Genomic DNA, 14,827 nt, shown 5'->3' with positions numbered 1-14,827 from the left:
TTAAATAATTATTTTTTAGGGACTGGCTCCACAAACCCGCTATAATAAACTTATTTTTCTAACACTTTTGTTTATTTAAGACATTGAACTTGTTAAGTTTTTGTTCCATGTTCATAGATTCAGGTCAACAAATCTGCAACAGTTAAAGGTGCAAAACGCAACTTTTCTGGTGGATGTTATTGCTTTGCCTGGCATGTTCCACAGTATGGCATTAAATATTTCTATTTCTATGGAAACAAGGAACACTGACAGGCCAAGTTACAGGTCAGCTCTGTGGAAAGGCGACCCTGCTCAGTGAAAATGCATGTTTTCTGTGGTATTATTGAGCAATAGTAACGCCTATAGCTGAATAAATACAAATTAGATGTGTTTAATGCCATACTTTGGCACATTCAAAGCAATATAATCTCCATAAAGACAAACAGGACAGGCCCTCTACCAGAAAAATTACACAGTACATCTTTAAACTGCAAATTCTACTGTAGAGTACCATACAATTTGAAACTTTTATGCACACAAAATTCAAGTAGTATTGTAGAATGATGTGTGAACGCAATCTAATGTAGCTGAAATTTGAGACAACCATAAGATTGTTGGAAATAATACTTTCCTTTCATTTTCCTATTATCCAAAACTAGGTTAGAAACGCCACACATTGTTCAGTGAATCATTTTGACACGAAATGCATGTGCTATGTTCATTATTGCCCAATTTAGTAACTGTAACAGACGGTGAGATCAGCATTTTTCACAACCCAAGGCTCAGACGAAATACATTTTATTTTTTCTTCTTCGTACAGCGACAAATGGAAATAAAAAAATACAAAACTATTTTCCTGCTTAAACCATTAAACATACATATATTTTTACTATAGCTGTTGTCGTCTGCGTTTATTTACACATCGGGACATTTACAGTATATTGAGCAACAGTGCAAGACAAGATGGAAAAAAAAAACATTGAATTATGTCATTAAAGTGCAGAACAAAATGTACCATGTAATTGTACAGTTATTAAGGCAAATTAAGAAACATGCCTTGAAATGTAACAGGTAAAAGTATGAGCGACTCTGCGTTAAGAGAATATATTAAAAACTAGATTTGGTGGAGTGACGATAAGCATTTGTAAAAAATTGTACACCATATTTTTACCCGGGGCGGTAAGAGAAGTAAGTTAAGAGTCAGGGTCTGTTGAGAATGTAAAGTAAAGCATTAGCATTTGAATAAGACTTGTAATATTGTTCGTGTTACTCTTTGCAGGTACATAAGTCAGGCCAAACTGACAAAACCTCCACACCACAATCATTCACGTCTGTCTGTGTCAAGATAAGACTGTTTAAAAAAAGAAAAGACTATAGAATTACAGTGTTTCTGCTGTCTCTGTAGCGTCCCCTGCTGTCAGTACCGAGCTACAGCACAGAGGAGAAAGTGGCCCCATAAACACGTCAGCACATCGGGCATGAGTCACTCCTGAGTCAGGGACGAGCAATTATTTGAAACCGCAGCAAAACACGGGCTTGCATGAAAATAAAATATTGACTGGAAGGACTTAAAAATGTTCCAAGTCTAATTCTGAATAAACTGGGTCATTGTGTAAAAATGGAAATAAAAAACTAAATGTACCAATCTAAGAATAGAAACACTCATGACCAAACAAAACAAAACCTGGTGTTGAATTTTATAAAAGTAATCCCAATCTTTTATGGTGCTCATATTACTTTTGTGAATCGCATCTTTAAAAAAAATACTAAATAAATAAAATACAATATAGTACAAAAGTTTCTTGGATGTCGCTGGATGATTCTAAATATAACCGTATAACCCATATTCCACTTCTGTTGTCTCTCTATCCTCATAACCTACATTGTGAGCAGCCAGACTGGTGGAGAGCTGGACTTTATAATCCCACTCCGATAACGCCCCATTTACGACCACATAATCCCACTGCCCCTGCGTCCTGCCCCTGCTGGACCAGATGTGGCGGGGCTAATCTATAATCTATCAGGTTTTCATCTCCACTGGCCGTATTGACAACAGCACTGAGCCATGTTAGGCCTAGCTGCTCTGAAATACTACGGCTAAGACAATAGAAAAGCAAATTGGGCTTGGATTTGCGTAGACAAGTCTTGTAAATGTGTAAACAAAACGTGTGAAAGGCTATAGGCCGACACTAGCCCGACCATCTTAATACTTACACCATATATAAGTTAGTTTGGTTGCTATTGGTTACAGTTGGATTTCCAGGCACAAACAAAGCAATTATTGAACTACCGGTACGTCTGAATGCAAGTTAATAAACCTAAAACAATTCTGAATATATGACAAAAGTAACAAAAGTAAAAATTTACTTTGGATTTTTTAAAACCTTTTAACTAATACAGAATGCATAAACGGCAGCTTTAGTGTAGCTAGCATAAAATTAATGAGAGCGAAAATAAAACTCCTATCCCAAAATATAGGTACAAATGGTACAAAACTTATCAAGTCATATTTTTGTTGCCCCTCTTTACATTTTGAGTTGTGTTGCTGCCACAATTGTATATAAACTATTACTTTAATTACAATAAAATACTAAAATGTTATATATTAAAGTAAAATTAGCATCTCTCTGCATTTTGTGGCAGCAGCAGTCCCTTCTCTGCCCAGATGAATCCTATTTATTCTTGATTTGAAGGACTTTGTGAAGACCTTTTCCCATTTAAAAGATATATTTTTCTTTAAAAATTGCTTAACTGCTATGACCAGAGGATGGTTGCCACAGCTGAAGCCCATGAATAGAGAAAAAACTGACGATTCTCTAGTTATTCTCTTTAAAAGTGCTGTACCAAATCTAAAAATGTGAAAAACGTAAACATATTGCAAAGTTAAGTCCAAAGTTATTCTGTACTTCCTAAGGCATTCCTAGCATCTTAATTATTATGAGTTTATAAGCACTTTTCCCAACTTTCAGAGGCCAGTGTTTTGCTGTTGCTGTAATGCTAATGCTAACAACAACTAGCATTCTAACGCAGCATCAGCATTATACCTCCTAGTTTGCAGATGATAAAACTTGTCCTTTTTGTGGGGCAAGACATATTGCTTACATTTAAAAAAAAAACAAAAAAATGGGTATCATATTATATCATTTTAACACCAAAAATTAATTTAGTCTTTAAAATTCATCGTCGGAGCTCAGGAGCAGAGTTTTTTCGGTGTCCCCGCGGGTGCTTAGGCTGTTCAAGGTGCGGGACACGGGTTGGGGGGCACCCTGCTCCAGCGTGGACTGCTGGGTATACTGCTGGTAGGCGGGGGAGAAGTTGTGGATGGCGTCCTGGACCATGTCTCCGGGGCTCATGGTCTCCTTTAGGCTGCTGGAGATGCTCTTCATGGGGGCACAGCGGCCTGCACAGAGGGGGCGGAGAAGTTAAGGATAGAGAGACATGGCGAATGAGAGAACAAAAGAAGAAAACAGAGAAAGAAGGAGAAACAGAAAACAAGAGAGCGTAATGTAGGATGGAGATGAGAAGAATAGAGTGAAATCAAAGACTAAAAGGCAAGAACTACCACTGGGGATTTACAGGTTTAGCTTCACAAATGGGAGGGAGATTTAGAGAGGGCAAAAAAGTAAGGAGCTTACAAAATAAACTGTAAAAAGAAAAAAAAAGGCGGAAAAAGTGAAAAGTTCAATTGCAAAAACAGATATCTCCATTTTGAAAAACAGTATTATCAAGGAAGGATGGAATTATAGTTTGATTGCAGTAAAAAAAAACAAAAAAAACAAAACACTTTTGGCTTTTGAAAACATTGCTAAACAGGGCAAACTGCCGCTGATGACTTTTTAAAATGGCATTCAGTATCTGTTTTTGCAAATGAGTCTTTTGGGTATATTTAAGAAAGACTGTGGTGTTTTGGGGTTTTTTTTCAAAGTTTTTAGGGATTAATTACATCAGCAGTGAACCTACCAAACTCTCCATATGTAAGAGTAGGTCCTTTAGAGCGCAGCAGAAAGAAGACAGAAATGCAGATGGGCAAACAGTAATAGAGACCACAATGTAATGGATTGTAAACACAATAGTGGGACGGGGAATATTAATAATGTTGATATTTGTCAACACTGTCAATGTCAATAAAACAGAAATGGACGATGCAGAAAACCCTACTTTGAAGTTTACAACATCATTTGTCCTCCCTTTTCATTTTTAATCAGCTCTTTTGGCAGCATATTTTAATTATAACTACGCAATTTTGTAATTTTGCATATCTTCCAAACAACATTTACATTATTATCCATATTTCGATAATCTGCCCACCTCTGCTCAACAAAATATGTTCTTGATATGCATAATATCTAGATTTCTATGATTTTATCTAGCAATTAAAAAAAAAAAAAAAGACTAAAAGCTAAACATTGACATAACATTTAAACAAGCCAACATATTTTAGCTCATCTTACCTTGCAGATCTAAACTTTTGTCCATGTAGACCCTGTAGGTGAACGCGTGCCTTAAGGCCAGTGCTGCGAAGAACATCTCTATACAGATGATAAAGTTCTGATAACCGGCAGCAACAGTCCCCTCCCCCACCGACACTTCCACTGAATTTATCTGAGGGATGGCTCCGCACTTCTCCAAGATGGCCAGCAGCATGCCTGACCAGAAATAACAACATCAATATGTGCCAAAATCTTACTTTAAATGTGTAAAACTGTGAATAAATCGGACATACCTTGCCAGAAGGACAGGAAAATGACAGATTTGACCATGAAAAACTTGAGCATGGGGCTGTAGGGGCTAAGCAGTTCTCTCGCGGCGAAATAAAACAGGAACAAAGCGTAGAGAGAGAGGCTGACTGAGATGTTGTTGATGATGGTCACGTACAGGTAACCGCTGGCAACGCTGTAATAAAAGAAAGGAGGACAGGTTAGGTTTCAGGAGGCCGGGGACGCGATGGCGGTTTGGGTGTGATGACGCGATGTCACAGGTCATTGACTAACGAATCCACATTTAGAATTAGGATTAAAATGTGAGCAGTTATGTAAGGTGATGATGAGAGGATAAGCAATTAATAACCAAACTGAAACGAAGAAGCAATTATTTCAAGAATGGGTGTCAACTGTAGACTGTAAATATTTTTAATTATACAAAATCTCTTGTCTACGGAGATAAGCTTTGCCTGGAATGTTTCAAAATATGGCAATACAATTAAATTACAGGTAGAATAACTTGGAAAAACATCTTATTCTGGTGTCATATGCTAACTTTGCTGCGGCAGCCACTCTTTTGGCCATAAAAGTTACATAGTGCACACCTTTAATTTTTGAGCTGCTCCCTTCTCCAGTTTATCATTTTAAAGCGAGATATTCAAAGTACTCTCCGAATATCAGTGTACAATTCTAATATGAAGTAGTGTAATGATGTTTATACGTTGGTCAGGACATATGAGCATGACTGAAGTAAAGTATTTCAGTTTTTGTCAGTAGCCGCAGTCCTAAAACAAACACATATAGATCAGTAGAAGTGCGTACTTGAAGTCCCCGTCTTTGTATTTGCCGTAGGCCTGCAGGACGACAGTGATGATAGCCATAAGGGGTTTGACCACGCAGAACTGTAGAGTGGCTTGTTTGCAGAAGCGCAGGAACCCGATGGAGTAGGCCTTCCCTCGCAGACAGCATGTACCGTACATACAGCTGGACCTGAGAGAAACACCACGACGTCACAGGTGTTAATTTAGAGGAAAGACAAAGAAACTGAACGGGAGATGAAGACTAGAGGACCTACTCGATGGATTTGCCCCTGATCTCTGACATGATGACGCTCTCTCCTCCCAGGTATTCGTAACACAGGCTCAGGAAGTTGTAAATTACAAAAGCTGGAAGAAAAAAAAATGTAGACCTTTATTTACTTCTACTACACTTTTATACTATACTTGAAAACGTGAGTGAGACATCATGCATCAGTAAATGTATTTTATTTTTGTCTCCTCTAACGAACTGTGTAATATTAAGATGTGTCAGTCTTCACTTCACCAACTGAGCTATGAAAAAGATTTGAATTAAAAGAGAACACATATATATAGCTGTCATATTACATTATGATCTTAAGATTTATCAGTGGTATGTGATAAATGCGATTATATGATAGTATGAACTATAATCAAGGCCGTTTTAGAAGCAAAATCATGTCTATGCTATGCAATCTATGCTGAAAAAAACAAACCTACGTGCTCTGAAAAACTGTCCAAAAAAATCCATCTTTCATTATTCTGGCATTTAGCAAATAGAGATAATTTTGTTAATCGTAATTGACCTAAAACAGGAAAATTTGATGTTGTTGTTTCATGTCAGACAGTGAAGAAAATAAAGCATATGTGTCTTCTTCTGATTTCGACTATAGGTGCAAGAATATCCCAACAATATTACGCTGGTTTCATTTTGCCTTAGACAGAAATAGACAATATGACTTTGATGTGTTTAATGTGTGCTGCACTGATGTGGCCGGGGCTTGTAAAACAGGATATTTCCCGTGTGACCTCTCTGGAGCGGTCTCTGGCGCACAGGTGGATTATGGGTTGTCTCTGGTTTGAGCTCATCAAAACAACAGTGGGATAATCCTGTTAGCCTCAGGGGAGCTAGCTAGCCTTGTGTTGGAAGTCCCTGTTTACGTGTAGAGTGAATGAGCTTGTGTAATGGTGAGACTGAGGTAGACTGAGGTGACGACATGTTGTGAGCTGTATTCTGGTGCTGTACAGGTTTTGTGTGTGTCTGTGTGAGTGTGTGTGTCTGTGTGTGTGAGGAGAGAGAGAGAGAAGGGTGCAGACAGCAGGAGAGTGAGTGTGTGTGCCTGTGTGTGTGTGTGTGTGTGTCTGTGTGAAAGGGAGAGGTGCTGGAATCTAAACTCTAGTGTCTTTCAAGCATTTTTAGCTTGTTGCAACTGCACATGTGTCAGCAGGTTTGGCAAATAGTTGTTTTATTGCCAGATATTCTAAGTCTATAAACCGCCTTGGAAATGACTAGAAATAGAAACTAACCAATATGGGTTTTTCCATGTGAGGTGCTGATACAGATATTTTAGAATACAGACTAGCAGATGGTCAATAAACTTTTATTTACCGATAAAACCGTTTGACAAGATCATTTTCTCAAAAATACAAACTCAATTACTGTCTATACCAGACTTTACTAAACTTTTTAGACTTAGGGTAGCCCTTTAGAAGCTTTAAGTTGTTCAAGGGCTATCAGTTCATAAAGTTAACCAAAAGATTCAAAGTGATTCTGTTTAATTGTAGGGCCTTAACCACTATCATGTCACAGATGTGTGATTTTAAAAGAAACAGTGAGTCACGAGAACAGAAACCACTGTGTTTTTAAGAATCTGATATTCTAAAAATAGAAAAGTATTTTTTTTCAAAGTCTTAAAAGCTACTGGGGCAGCCCCAAACTGCACCTGGGTGGCTGCAACACCTAGTCTATACAATGCATTGCTCTAGATAGTAACAGTATGGCAAGGAAAATTATATCAAAAGAATAATTTTTACACATCCACAATCCTGTTGTACTTGCTACTAACACCTAACATGCGCAGAGCCCTCTTCTCACTCAAGCATTAATATAAAGGTACACTCTATATTTTAGGGTGTAAGAAGTCATAGTTTGTTCATTATCTGCACTGATGGGTGTATTTCGCTTCCACAGAGCCTCAGCTGTTTACTGCCTCATCTCTCTAAGGAGCCCCAGTGGCTGCAGCGGTTTCCACGGTGATACAGTAGGCCTACACACAATGAGACCGGAGCTAGTTTGTATCAAGGAGGCCTGAATGATGCCGTTAGTGTCGGAGATGGGCAAGATTTGTGAACGCTGTTGCCATGAGACAAGTTCATGTATGCTAGCTAAGAAAGCACTCGGAAGAAACAAGAATGGAAAAATAACATAACGATTCAAGTTGGGAAAGGGAAGGGAAAGTGACAGGAAGTAAACTCGTAGGAGCAGTCTAAAAGGCATTTGTCTGTGGGTGGGAGTTCCTGCTTCGGGAGCGTCTCTCCATATCAGTCCATATCTGAGGGAGGACCAGTTTATCTGACGCACGCACGCAGGAGTGTCGCCATCATCTATTTCTGTCACAGCGTCACATACAGGACCAGAGGTGGGAGCTCAAAACTGTAGTGTGTCATTGTTAGAGTTTAAAATAGCTTTTCCAAATCGATCTCCAAATACATACTGAGAAAAGCTGAAGAAATCCCAATTTTCAATGGCTGCTCACATTTCCATCATCCACTGATGAGCGTAGCATACTACAAGAATTTATCCTTTTATTTAGATTGTAAGGATTTATATGACAGCAGTAAGGAGCAGTGAGTGGAGGAGTGAGTTAATTGAAGATTTTAATTTTTTTGGTTTTAATATGTAAAACGGCAGATTAAATTCATCATTCACAAATTTAATCTATCTTTACATAAATACATTGTTTCCTATACTTTTTTCTGATTTATTATTATTATTTTTTTGCATGAATTCCTGTGTAGGTGTAGTTTTGTGAGTGCAATTTCAGTCAGATACATAGAGATACATAATAGTTTTGAGAGCTTTTGCCACGCCCACTTTTTAGTCGACTAATCGATCAGCTGGACGTATCTTTAGTCGATTGCAGCACTATGGATAAGTCACATGATCGATCCACAGGTTGGTGTTCTGGTTCTGGCATTAAATTGCCCTTGTATCCTTGAGCACGGTACTTAAAGGAACATACCATATTTTAAGTGTTAAGTGTTACTGGTGGTGGAGTGGTTGTGGCTTCATCTATGAGACTGAGGAGCAAGGCTGCACGATTTCGGGAAAAAAAAGCAATTTGTAATCGCAAAGTATTAAGATTCAGTTTGCAATTTATGTTTAAAAAGTAGGATTCTGGTCATTCTAGTATCGAAATGATTGCAGCCATTGCAATTTGTTTATTGTCCAATGAATGGACTGGGAAGATGTGTCTAAACATTTGCTTGGTAAAAGAAACAGTTTACATTTCCTACACGAAGCAATAAGCCATCACTTTGTATTTCCAAGACGTGAACACCTCTTCAGAAATGTATGACATTTGTAGTAATCTGCGTTATCCAAAATTGCTCACTGATAGATCATTTTCATAACTTCTCACACAAACACATATCTTAAAAAGGACCTCACCCTCGTAGCAGTCGCGCACCGTGCCGAAGTACACATAGTACTGATCGTTGGTGAAGAAGAGGAGGCTGAGCCAGGAGTCAAAGGCATAGATGGGGACGATGAAGAGGATACGCACAATGTGTCTCTGCTCGTGCGGGGAGGTGTAAAAACGTAGGTGCATGTAGATCTGTAACAAAATATATAGTAATGGTCAGTATTTATTATTTGCAATCTAATAACAGTTTTGTGTTCTAAACCAAAAACATTAAGAGGAGAGGTGGGCGATATATTCTGAGAGAACGTCATTTTTGTCAGTATCACCCACCCATATCTGCTGATGGCACTTGACAGATGTAATGGAACGCCACGGTTTCATGCCATTTTGTGGAACATTCCAGCCAAACAACAATATATCCTTGGAAAATGAAAAGCTTAGGATCCTCCAACTAAAAATCTTACATAGTGCCCCTTTTCAATTGTAGGTAGCATCATAGTGACTCAAAATAAACTTGTTCTTATCTTGTTTATCTGACGTAGGTGGGCAAAGTCTGACAGTGTGAGGGTCAGTGACCGTACAATCAATAAGTGACATAATTTTACTGGACTCGGTGAGAAAAATCACACCTTTGCTCTTGTTTATTGCCTGTAGCTTTGTCATTGGTGAGATCAGGTTTCGCCTTTGTGTTTGTGTGTGGGCCAATGGTGCTGCATTAGAGACACCTGGTGAGGGAGGGTTACCAAGCAACCACTGCACCTCCCCAAAAACTTAGCCTAAATGTACGTCATAAGTATTTCTAAATCAGGCTGCCTCAGCTGTGTCCAGCCACCTTTGGGTATATTTATATATTCACATAACTATAGATAGACAATCTTGACTAGCAATTTTCAGATTGATGAATGCACAAAATAGGGACTGTACCAACAAATGAACACTTAGTCAGATACTAATCGATATTCAAGTGATTATTAAAACTAGATACTCATTTGAACAAGTAACAATATTGAAAGAAATCTCATACATAGGTCCAAATGGGAACTCCAGTACTACTATAACACCACACGTACAAAAAGACCTTTATTTGTTTCTAAATTGTTAAATTCATACTATTTATTTGATTTTGATACCACAATGATAATAAAAAACACTTTTTTGACAATTCAACAGAAAGCAACTTATATATAAATAAAGATAGTTTCATACAGCTTACCGTGTGGTTTTGTAGTTCAGGAAACTAGGTATCGGTATCAAGTTTCAAGCCTTTTCCTTAGTAACAAAATCAAGTTTGTAACTGTTGTATAGTGATACACTACTTGCTAACAACATATTGCAGTTTTTAGGTCAGTAATGACAAAACGTATGAGACCTAAAACCTACCAGAGTAATGCCAATTGCCAGCCTCTACTGAACAAAAGGCATAAAGGTAGCTGTTAACCTGAAAATGACCACTTCATGAGATCGCAAGGTGGAAAAGAGCATTTTGATCTTTGAAGACTAATAATCAAGGGTTACTCAAACATGTGTGAAACAAAATACAACTCCAACACAAGTCACAAGAGTAAATTCTGCATATTATAGGGCATATAAGTACCATGAATTTTGTCTGGACAAAATAAAATTGAAAGTATTATAAATATCTAAAAATTACCTGATGGCACGTGAGAATGAGCGCCGTCCAGACAAAAAACCCTGACAAGGCCTGGGCAGCAGGGGTCATGAGGAAGATGGGAGGGTCCTGGCTCAGTAGAGGGGCTTCTGGGAGCCACGAGATGTTGGGGCCAGTGGGGGGAGCTGTGGGGGGAGGTCCAGGGGCCACTTCCATAGGGGCGTCCTCTCCCAGCCGCTCCGCAAAGGGCACATCTTGCGGGAGCAGTGTCAGCATCTGAGCAAAGAGACAATGCGGCTGAGATAAAGACGGCATTCACACGCTGTTCCTGTTTACACAGAACATTCTGGAAATCAAACAGTGACTAATTGACAGCAGCAGTGTATTGATGTCCATTACAAATAATTAACTTAGTATATACAGCAGATATGGTTTGTTATCTGGTTGACGTTTGTATAAGCCAGTAGTTCAAAGTTTGAGTCAGATATAGCATTTTCTTGATTGGAGTAAAATTACAGTAGATATCGGGGAAACGTGTGTTAACTTGTTATGGGCTGTCAACATTAAAGAGGCACTGTGTAACTTTTCTGGTGGAGTATACGGTGCCTATCTCTTTCCATGGAGATGTTATTGCTTTGCTGAGAATCTTCCACAGTATGACATTAAACTTAGCTGTCTCCATGGAGAACAACAGCTGGTACCACCAAGAAGGTTATAGGTCAGAAATGTGTAGAACCACGTTTTTCAATGTATTTTTGAGCAATAAAAACACCCATAAAATAATTAGTCAGCAGCTGGACAAATATGGCATAACATTCCTGGGAAATGAATAGAATCTCCACAGAGACAAGTAGAAAGCATACCCTCCCTAACAGAGGAACTTTTAGTTGATGAGGTCTAGCTGCTACCGCTAACACTGAAGAATATTGCAGTTTAAAAGATAATATAGGGAAAGTAAAATAAAGTAACACAATTTACATTCATGCACCGTTTAATAACATTTAAGATATCAGTTTACTTTATTCTAATTAAATATTCATCCTTTCCTGACTCTGAAGATGCATTAGTAAAAGGCTTTGATAATAAAGTATGCTATTCATACCACTTCAATGATAACTGCACTATTAAACTGGCAAAAAAAAACCAAAAAAAAACAAAAAAAAATAATTGGCAAACCAAATACCGTATAAGCAGATTTTACAGACCAACTACCAATGACAATCCCAATCTTTTATTTCTGTCCCATGACTGAAATTAGAGTCCATGGCCCACAACAGAGACAATGTTGGGCGGATGACAAGATAAGATGACATATTCAGAGCTCTTTACACTGGGAGGCAGCTACTGAGGCAGAACTGAACTCAAAGTGGCCAGGAGGTGTGTTACATAAGGAGCACTGGCCACTGTCTCAGGCTATGTTTGTTCTTTTAACCTGACTGACAGATAGACATCAACCACATGGCTCAGCCTGGGGTGCATGAAAACCTTCATGTTTTATGTCAACAACAATGGAAGGATGTAAAAATAAACAAGACTGGATTAGAATTAGGGCTGCCTTATAAAAAAAAAAAAAGAATCGTTCACAGTAAACGCATCCACGACATTTGGGAAAAGACATTTGGGAAAAGACATTTGGCCTACTATTCCAAAAACAGCTCAAATAAAACATTTTGGAACATGCATGTGGAGGGTGTCACAAGGACTGTGTTTTTAATATAAATGATATTAAAAAATTGCATGGTATTTTGTATGCAAAATAGGGCTGCAACACTTAATTGAAATAATTGTGATTAGACAACTTTTAAACTTAACATAATTGTATTTTTAGAACTGTACATTGTTTACTGGACTATAATACAGGACTATATTATTTTAGTCTTTTTTTGAAAAAAAGTTACAAAAACCAAAAACCAAAAGGTTTTAAAAAATGTATTTTTTAAATCTCAATGTGCAATAAAAATCATCATGACTAGTAAACTAATCAAAACAATAATTGCTGACTAAAATAATGTTGCATTTGTTGGAGCCCTACTGCAAATAAAAACATTCTAATAGTATATTAATAACTATACCCTTGAGATTGTCCTGTTGCACTTTTGATTTCATTGCAATTCAGTTTATGGTCCAAATTAGAATCGGGTATTTTTTTTCTATTTAAAAATCCCATCCTTATCTGATTGCTGTAGTTCTTAGATTATTGCACTGTCACGTAAACAGTTACATCTGATGTGAGTAATCTAATTTCTTTCTGACTGTTCTCACTGCGCAGGTTTTCTTCTAAAAATCTATGTATTAACTGACACGGCATCACCAAGGGTTTTTGATGACACACACCAAAAAACAGATTTAACTATTGGGTTATAAGATTATTCTAGCTATCTGATGTTTACTGGCAAAACATCTGACTGAAAACATACCCAGTGGCAGTTTGTAAAAGCTCCATTAATTCTACTAAAGCAATAACTTACATTTACTTAAACTTGTGTTGAGACAGAATCACAGAGTCTCATTTATATTAGTTTAAAAGCCATCAGCGTATTTAAGGAGGACAAGTGAACGCAGCACGAGGACAGAAAAGCAGACAAACAATGCCGGTGACAGTGAAGTTTACAAAGGACATCTGTGAACTGGCTTCTCTTAAGAGGTCGTGAATAAAGCAGCAGATGGATGGGGCGAGAGAGCAGGCAGGGGTGTTAGTTGATTATTTAAAATGGGTATTATATAGGTATCACATCAAGAGGGATTATTTTATGGGTGAAAGCAACAGCAACAACAACAACAACAACAACAACAACAACAACAAGGGAGGGTCTTATTACCTAGAGGCACTGATCCTGAGTGTGTTGTGAATCTGATTAAATCTAAGAGAAATTTATTGAATGTATTGAACTAAATTACAATAAACAAAAAAAAAATATGAATAACTAGGGCTGCAACTAACTAGTCACACATTTATTCCTATTTCTTACACATTTTTTGACCATCTAAACGTTGAAATACGTGAATGAAGGAGTTGATTATTCTGATAAATCGCTCTTGCCCTAAAAATAACATTATATAAAAACAAAGTGCACAACTCACCTTTTGTGTAGAAGATCAACAACGGTCCTCAGGCGAACTTGAATATCCACTCTGCAGTTTCAACACACTTTTATTAGAGAAAAATATGGCTGTAATGAAAGTAAATTAAAGTTTAAGTGTATTAGAGGGTTTACTCACCGGTGTGATTGCTTTGAGGGCGTTAAAGAACAGGAGATGACCGAAAATAACCCAGAAATGTCCTTAATTCCTGCTCAAAGACGCACCGCTGCTCCCCGAACATCCATGTTTGAAGAATAGCCTTGGGTAATCTTTCTGTCTGTCTCCCCAAAAACTTACCTTAAAAGTTTGCTTCTCATGATTAAGAAGAAATACTATCATCTATTTGTTGTAATATGACACTTTTGAATCGATAGTATTAACGGTAGAGTTGAAAAGATGATAATAATAAAGCTCGGATCTCCACTCGAACCCCTCGCTCCACTCACTCCACAGAGTTAACAGTTGGATCCCCGTCGGATTACTGTAGATCAGACAAACCCCGCCCACTCTGAGCTACGGACCAATCACAGAGGATGAAAACGCCTGAACTCCCGCCTACGTGGAGAAAATAACCAATCACGTGACACCTGAGAGATAACCAGGGAAAAGAAAAGGTGGAGCGTGTGCGCATGCGTAAAGGGGTCTATTCTGGGCTGCAGCAGCGTGAGCAGCGTGAGTGTGGGTGATGTTCTAAACAAGGTTAGCACGACTCCTACTGTGATTTTTGTGTCGTACTTAGCTTCCTGTCCCAAATACGGAGTGAGAGCATAAATACATTTGCTGTTATAGGATTTTATACACGTTTGCATAGAGATTATAAGGCAACTCTACAAATAATTATATAAACTATAGCAAAAGCATACTCTAAATAGATAATAAATGATTAACTTAATTTAATTGACACGTAATTACACCTTAACTGTTTTCACCATTATTATTATTATTATTATTATTATTATTATTATTATTATTATTATTATTATTATTATTATTATTATCATTATTATTATTATTATT

General features: G+C 37.7%; 1 protein-coding gene across 1 annotated transcript; it reads right to left on the bottom strand.

Annotated features, from left to right (window-relative positions):
• Window positions 1–545: 545 nt before the first annotated feature.
• Window positions 546–14,320, bottom strand: tmem184ba (transmembrane protein 184ba). Its single transcript, XM_033984452.2, has 9 exons — window positions 13,949–14,320; window positions 13,811–13,861; window positions 10,772–11,005; window positions 9,147–9,312; window positions 5,755–5,845; window positions 5,502–5,669; window positions 4,703–4,872; window positions 4,431–4,625; window positions 546–3,379 (listed from the first exon to the last, which is right to left on the bottom strand). The coding sequence occupies exons 3-9, from the start codon at window positions 11,003–11,005 to the stop codon at window positions 3,150–3,152; spliced, it is 1,254 nt and encodes a 417-aa protein (XP_033840343.1). The 5' UTR covers window positions 13,811–13,861; window positions 13,949–14,320; the 3' UTR covers window positions 546–3,149.
• Between the last annotated feature and the right edge of the window lie 507 nt (window positions 14,321–14,827).

This window comes from Periophthalmus magnuspinnatus, chromosome 19, assembly GCF_009829125.3.
Source record: "Periophthalmus magnuspinnatus isolate fPerMag1 chromosome 19, fPerMag1.2.pri, whole genome shotgun sequence".
NCBI classification, from domain to species: Eukaryota; Metazoa; Chordata; class Actinopteri; order Gobiiformes; family Gobiidae; genus Periophthalmus; species Periophthalmus magnuspinnatus.
The sequence above is the reverse complement of the archived record's forward strand: the minus strand, read 5'-3'. Positions and strand labels throughout refer to the sequence as shown.

Excerpts from the sequence above, each read along its gene's own strand:
- tmem184ba (XM_033984452.2), bottom strand. The coding sequence starts at position 11,005 with ATGCTGACACTGCTCCCGCAAGATGTGCCCTTTGCGGAGCGGCTGGGA. Across the intron at positions 9,313-10,771 it reads TCATTCTCACGTGCCATCAG|ATCTACATGCACCTACGTTT; the intron begins GTAATTTTTAGA and ends ATTTTGTTACAG. Across the intron at positions 3,380-4,430 it reads CAAAAGTTTAGATCTGCAAG|GCCGCTGTGCCCCCATGAAG; the intron begins GTAAGATGAGCT and ends CCCTCTGTGCAG.